At 47.7% G+C, this 7,479-nt stretch overlaps 1 protein-coding gene across 4 annotated transcripts in view; it reads left to right on the forward strand.

The window, feature by feature from the left end:
* Window positions 1-6,967, forward strand: part of spns2 (SPNS lysolipid transporter 2, sphingosine-1-phosphate) — an 89,563-nt gene extending 82,596 nt beyond the window's left edge. For all 4 annotated transcript variants that reach the window (XM_062536271.1, XM_062536274.1, XM_062536273.1 and 1 more), the window contains 2 exons: window positions 564-600; window positions 5,027-6,967. In XM_062536271.1, the coding sequence (XP_062392255.1) occupies window positions 564-600; window positions 5,027-5,038 (49 nt within the window). In that variant the 3' untranslated portion in view covers window positions 5,039-6,967. The remainder of the gene's footprint in view (window positions 1-563; window positions 601-5,026) is intronic.
* Window positions 6,968-7,479: the final 512 nt, after the last annotated feature.

Below are 7,479 nucleotides of genomic sequence, written 5' to 3' on the forward strand. Positions count from 1 at the left end.
TGGCAGCAGGGCTGCGGGCGAGGCGAACAGATTGGCGTGAAGCGCGCTGAAGTGTTGGTGCCAACGAGCCAGCGCAGGAACAGAGAGGAGGATGGACAGAGAGAGAAACAGAGAGAGAGAGAGAGAGAGAGAGAGAGGGATGAGGGGATTAGGGAAAGAGAGAAAGAGAGAGAGAGGAGAAGGAAAAGGGGAGGGGTGGTGGGGGGGGTTACAGTAGAAGTGACAGAATGAAACACTGAACTGAAGAGCAGAGCTGGCATTAGACAAGAGAAACTGGACGGGATGGAGTTTGATGGCTTGCCTGTTTGAAACTGTAAACGCAAGGCTGCTTCCTCACTGAGCCCTGTCTAAGTATGAAACCCATCAGGTTGAGGCCCCACACAGACACTGTAACCCCCCCCCCCCCCCCCATTCCCTGTGGAGTTCCACTATGGCTCCTGTTCAGAGACCTTTGCTGCAGCCCCTTCAGTATTCCATAGTCACATGAGCCATAGAACTGTACTTGACCAGACTCCACTGTACTCGGCTCTAGTCTAATTGTCACTCTCTCCTTTTCTCCGCAGGATAAGCCAGCTTACCAGGCCACCCTCCTCAGTGAAGGTAAGCACCAGGCCCTGCGTGTCTGTTTCTGTGTCTGTGTCTGTTTCGGAGAGTCGCTTTGCTGCCAGACTTCTTGAGTGTGTGTGTGCGCTGCCCAGGGGTTATTAGGAAGCCATCCAGTAGAGTCTCATTCCTAAAGCAGGATTATTCTGTTGGCCCACATCGACAGCTTACTTAAAGCTAAAATCTTCAAGCTGGAAATTATATCTGGGTATATCATTTGGAACTTACATGTAACAGAATACAAGAACAGAGTGTTTTTCAAAGATGAAATATGTGTTTAATGTACTAAAAATAATAGTAGCTGAAATGTGTGTATAATTTACTTAATGAGTGTTATGAAAGATGAAGAATATTTATATATATATATCCTCAAAACTTTCCTCAAACAACCGTTCCTAATAAGAATCTCTCAGATGTCACCATGTGTTAACATGTTTTGATAAGGCGTTCTTTCAAGTTTGAATGGCATTGGTGACTGTCCTGACTCAGGGCCAGTGTGAGTGTCAGTGCGCTACTGTAGCCGTTTACAGTCGCTCTCCCCCGAGGTCTCCGGCCAAGTGGAGCTGGACGCTGGAGAGAGGGGGGGGCATTCTTGGCGCTAGAAGCCCTGCGCCCTGCGCCGTAATATGTTGGCATCCTGTCAAGGCCGCGCTGCCCTTCCTCTCGCTTCCCCTTCCCCTCCTTATCACCCGCCGCCACCCGCCGCATGGGGCCCCGCCGGGCAATTACCGGTGTGTGCCCCTTTAGTCTCAAGACCAAGAGAGAGAGGGGAGAGGGAGAGACGGGGAGAACGAGAGAGAGAGAGAGGGAGAGAGAGAGAGAGAGACAGTGTGTGTGAGAGAGAGAGACGGGGAGAAAGAGAGAGAGAGAGAAAGCGAGAGAGAGAGAGGGAGAGAGAGAGAGTGTGTGTGAGAGAGAGACGGGGAGAAAGAGAGAGAGAGAGAGAGAGAGAGAGAGAGAGAGAGAGAGAGAAATGGGCCTTGCACTCAGGAAACAGGTCTCACCTCACCAGCTCCTTGGCCCCGGCCGAGACAATGCAATGCCGGCGAGTATCACACGGCGCAGAATAACAAGATAGCGGCCCAGACGGCCTGATTGCGAGGGGCACGGATTGGCCCTTTCATGTTATTGTGCCTTCTCTGTGGAAGGTTATCGCGCCGTGACACAGGGGGCAGGAGATTACACGCCCAGCCTCCTGTTGGCGTTTGTGTCCGAGGCTGGCACGGAGCCCTGCTGTGGAGGCATGTGCCAGGGGCGCTGCCCATTTCACATCTTCCTCCGATACCCTTCAGCAGTGGTCTGCTGTGAGTGAGAGGGGTTGTTTTTGGCCTGAATGGTGAAGTATGTGTTAAGAATGATGTCATTTGCCCTGGGGGTACGGTACGGTCAACACTCTCTTTGTGGACAGCCGGATGAGAAACACCAAGAGGCCTCTGAAACTGTGAGCAGTAATGCTTAAAGATCTTACACACATTTTTTTTTTTTAGACAAGATCCGCATTTCTGAGATTTTTACATCTCAGTGGCTCCATAAAAGAAGGCTAATCTTATTTAAGAGGCAAAACACCCCAACAGATTTCATTTTGTGAGAAATTGTGAATTCCTTGTGAAAAAGGCGATCGTAAAACTGGTGCACTGCTATGACTATGAACTCATAACTCTGCAGCCTTTCCAAACCGCCTCTCTCTGCTCTGAAAATCAGCAGAGGAAGTCAAAAAGGGGGGGAGAAAAAAATCAATGGCTGTCTCCTCGCGAATGATTGTTAACCGTGGCCTTGGGGCTGGATCATTTGAGCCTGAACGTATTAGGCAAATGCTTGATATGTGTGGCCTCCCCCCCCCCCCCCCCCGCACCACAGCAGAATGGATGTATACACAGATCAATGCAGTCCATAGGGTCGTGGCTGGTGAAGGAGACAGCGTTACGTAACTAATGGCGGTCCTTCGCCTCCACTGAGGAGCCCGTCACGAGGACAGGCTTTAATGCGGACGCCATGCGTCGGGGGGGAGTGGGAGGGCTAGGGTGGTCGTCTTTGTGGACGGGACTCCATTTGGTTACATTAAGCCTGGAAGGCGATGCGGATGAGTTGTGGCAGTAGTGTACTGTGGATGCCCTAACACAGATGGAGAGAACAGAGACGGAAGAGAGAGAGAGAGAGAGAGAGAGAGGGAGAGAGTGGCATGGAGAGAGAGAGAGAGAGAGTAAATGAGAGAGAGATGGGGAGAAAGAGAGAGAGAGAGAAGAGCGATGGTCGTTTCATTCAGAGGGCATCTTAATCACTTAAGCCATAATGCACCATCAACCATTAATCTTGGGTGATGCAATCCTCAATGGGTATCAGATAAGCTGGGATCCAATTAAGTGCCTCCATAGAGCAGTGTGGCTCTAACCACAGACTAACACCGCCACCGCACATAGCGCTTATTCACACTTGTGCTGCTCAGATGAGAAACGAATGGAGATTAATCACAACTATGGCCAGTATTTCTTCAGATTTTCTGTCATGGGGATTTTAAAGATTTACCATTCAGTTGTGCAGCAAAGAGCCTGTGTGTGAATTTAGGATATTATTATATGTTGCAAACTGTGCGCGAGACGAGAGTTGATTTAGATGCATGTAAGGAATGAACCAAAGGCTACCAGCACAAAATGGAGCCTCTCTATTCTGATGCCTAGTGCATTAGCGTTTTACAACAGAGAGGGGACTGCCCTACAAGGAGGAAATACATCTCTGTCTGTCTAGGTCTGTCTGTATATTTTATTAGGATCAGGCCGCAGTGATCCTCTGCACCTTTCATTGATCCACATTGCTACTCAGCGAGTTAATCCCATCAGTGGAGCTAAAAATACCCCAGTGCCCAGCGTCCACGTCCACGTCCAGTGTCCACACCAGTGTCCAGTGACCACAGCGGAGGTTTTTGCTGTTTTGCATTGCGTTGCATAGCAGTGGTTGCATGAATTCTCGTGAAGGGTTCCAAGGCCAGGCCTTCATTCCACTGTCCTCGGCTCCCATAACACGGGTCACTTGCGTCACGGGGGCCTTGACTGGCGCGCGTTGTGGTGCGGCGGCGGCGAGCAGAGCTGGAGAGCATGGCGAGGCCTGGCGACCACAGACAGCCAGCGGGCAGTGCTGGGCAGGGCAGGGCAGGGCGGTGCTGGGCAGAGCAGAGGAGAGGAGAGGAGAGAGGCCAGAGGATGTGGGCAGACTAGTGCTGCGTTGCTTTCCCATGTCCATCTGTGCCTGCTAAGACAGCTATGCACACACAATACGTTTCCAACACGCACAGGTCAGCTGTAACGTTAGGGTTCCTTTTCTGTGTACTCATTGCTTTCTCTGTGTGTGTGTGTGTGTGTGTGTGTGTGTGTGTGTGTGTGTGTGTGTGTGTGTCTGTGTGTGTCTGTGTATTAATTTAAGATTTTCTGCTACATTTAGTTGTTTAGTTCAGTCAGCTGCCTGAAGAGCTAGACTGATTATTAATCACACAATTTGGCCTAGCGCATTGTAAATGTGCTTATGCACATTAATATCTACACTACAAGGGCAACAACATGGTTTAAAATACCCCAAACAAATGTAAATGGCCTGTAATCTGAAATATGACCAGCTGATGCAGTTTGTGATTCATCACTAACCAGAGGGGATTTGTGGATCCTCCCACTAAAGTGACTCAATAGCTTTTGGGAGACAAAGAGAAAATAATTGTTCAAATTCTGTAATCCAGCATGAAAGCCAATTACAGAGCTACTACATTCAACCTACCCATTGGGACATTTCTCTTTGTGTGTGTGCGCATGTGTGTGTGTGTGTGTGTGTGTGTGTGTGTGTGTGTGTGTGTGTGTGTCTGTGTGTGTGTCTGTGCACATGCTTGTTTGTGTCTGTTTGTCAAGACTAAACAAAAGGGAAAGCAACAAACAAACAGGCCCGGCGCAGTAATCCCATCCCATTGTACTCTCTCACATCCACAGCGGAATAATAGCACCGTAATCAGGAATAATACTAGCAAATATTTCCTCTCGGAGATAATTGAATAATTTAGGAAAACTAAATTAGCTGCCGCAAACAAAGACGAGCTCAGTTTGGAGCGTCACAGTGGTGGATCAGTCCTAAACACTGTGTTTTTTTCCCCTAAAGATGTCAATCAGGTTGTTAGTGTGTGTGTGTGTGTGTGTGTGTGTGTGTGTGTCGGAGGGCGTTGTAGTGATGGAGAGTCGGAGGCTTGTTTATGTGTCGGAGGGGGTCCCCACGGGCACGCTGTTCTCAGGACAGCCCGCGGGGAGAACGAGACAGATGGCAGCGAGTGGCTGTGCCACGATAATTACATGAGAATGTCCTGGAGGGAAGTCAACCACCACCAGCACCACCACCACCCCTCCACCCCCACCTGAAACCGCTAACCACCCTGTCTGTTTTGTGCCCACCACAGGTCAACAAGTGAGGGAGGCCAGAGCTTGGAGGCTGCGCGAGGTGACCGGATGGATGAAGGAAGGACGGACGGAGAGATGGGGAAAGATGAAGCTGCTCACCCACTGGACGTCCGCCACCATCATATGCCGATCATCTCTTGACCACCGAAGAAAATGTCACCTCGACACCTCCTTGCTCTCCTGCTTGATCTACTTCTCTCTCTCTCTCTCTCTCTGTCTCTCTCTCTCTCTCTCTCTCTCTTTTGCCTCTGTTTCTAGGAGGCTTCTTGTATAACTGGAGCCACAGCATGGACACCTCACGTTGTGGGCACTGCCTCGTGTCCGAGACTGTGCCATGTTGTTTTTTTTAAAATTATTATTATTATTTGTTTTAAGAAAAAGGATTTTTTAAAAATGCCAGCCTAACCAGCAGCAGCTGGTGATGGATGCCTCCCGTGCTGATGTGGCAGAAATGGGGTGGGGGGCATGGAGCCAATCCTGGCGCCCGTGTGGATGAGCCCGTGTGTTAGTGCCATACTACTGAAGGAGGACAGAAGAGGAGGAGGAGGAGGAGGAGGAGGCGCAGTGTCTGTCACAATGCCTGTCAATCTGCACCAAGTGCCATGTCATTACATTCCCCCACAGACCCTACTCACTGCCCCCCCCCCCCCCCTCTCCCAAGATGACCCCACCACCACCACCACACCATACACACACAGGACAGAAGGAATACTGGAAAGCAAATAGTGGCAAACAAATACACACTCATACAAACATGGAGTCAGCCAAGTGTCACCCTCACTGCTGAAAAGACTGGAACGGCAGCCTTAAGAGATATACAGCCCCGTTGTTTTACTTTTACTCTTGTACTTTTGTTTTTTTTTCTCGTCTTTACTTTTTAATCTCAGCACTTATTCCCAAATGCAGTGCCAGCTACATACTGTACATCACAACAAAACATCATTTTTTTGAAACTGGAGGTCCAAACCTATGATTGTTTCAAAGGATTGGTCAAGTGTAGGTCAAAAGAGTGTAGCCTAGTTATGAGAAGGCCGTGACGATTAGCCTGTCATATCTTTTGTATAACTTAAAAAAAAAAAAGAAAAACGTTTGACATTTTTGGAGATTAAAAAAAATGTCCGTGTAGTAAGAAGGCCTCGTCGTGCACAGGTGCCTCGGCTCCAGTGCTCAGCGACGGGAGGAGGAGGAATTTGAACAAGTAAACAAAGCTGACGCTCCGGCGTCTCTTTTTCATGTAGGGATTCCTTACAGTTTGTTGGCTTTGAAATGTCCCGGAAGCCACCCACTGAGAGAATGGCAGCCTCATTAAGCCGGGGTTTGAAATGCCCTGTTTGAGTCTCTGAGAATAGCCGTCTTTGTGCAAAGCTTTTTACTCTCTCTGGCTGCGCCGTTGTAGATATCTAATTTCTCAAAAAGACAGACAGAGAGAGATTAAGAGGAATATAAGTGTCTTTCTGTGATGAAGTTAATTAAAAAGGCAGACATTTATCCCCGGGAAGAGGTCATTTTACACACCGTGTCAAGCTCAGATAAGCTGTTCTCTGGTCAAGTGGCTTGACTGGACAGGAGGCATATTCCATACGTTCTGATGATTGGCAGCACAGCCACGTTTTACTGCTCTCTCCGTTTAACAGACCTAAGCTGTGGTCAGCTCATGTGCTGCTTGAGAACCATAGACGATTGGGTTGCAATCTTGTGGAACAGTAATGTTTGTTGGCGGAGCCAAAGATACAACAAAAGTGAGCGTCTTGTTTAATGAACTTGTTGTAGGGGGGAAAAGCAATATCATACTGAAGGTTGTTCTCTTTCTACTGAATATCAATATGTGTGTTATTTGGCTTCCAGTCTCAGTCTAATGACATGCTGATATTCAGGATAACTTCATTGTGAGGTTCAGCAAAGAGTTGTGTGAGTTAATGTTAAAAGTAAAGCTGAGGAAACAGCCATGCAACCAACTAACCTGAAGCTACGTTAGGTGTTGGGTTTAACATGACTGACCGGAATGAATGGGATTATTTGACCAGTTTGGCTTGCATGGACACTGATACAGTATATGCTCTCAGATTTGAAATGTGTTAGTTATTGACAAAGCCCCAATATTATGTCATATAGGAGAAAGCACTTTGCTTTAGTAGGAGGAAGATTGAACGTTTTTTTTACATATGATATATATTGTATGCGTATGGGAAACAACTTTCCTTTCATGGTAGCCTCCATCCTTAATGTTTTCATTTGATCTGTTTTGCAAAATATGCAATATACAACAAAAATGGATGAAGATGGCAATAATCATAATGTTTCCCCATGCTCAGTGATTTTGTTCAGGCATCGATATATGTGGACTATTTGCTAGGTGCATTCAAATATTTTCTTATTGAAAGATTAGGCTTTAGCTAAATGAATCATATTTTTGTCATTGAACCCCCCTAATTAAATGTAACAGTAGTGTTTT

The sequence above is a fragment of the Sardina pilchardus genome, chromosome 5 (assembly GCF_963854185.1).
Source record: "Sardina pilchardus chromosome 5, fSarPil1.1, whole genome shotgun sequence".
Classification (NCBI taxonomy): Eukaryota; Metazoa; Chordata; class Actinopteri; order Clupeiformes; family Clupeidae; genus Sardina; species Sardina pilchardus.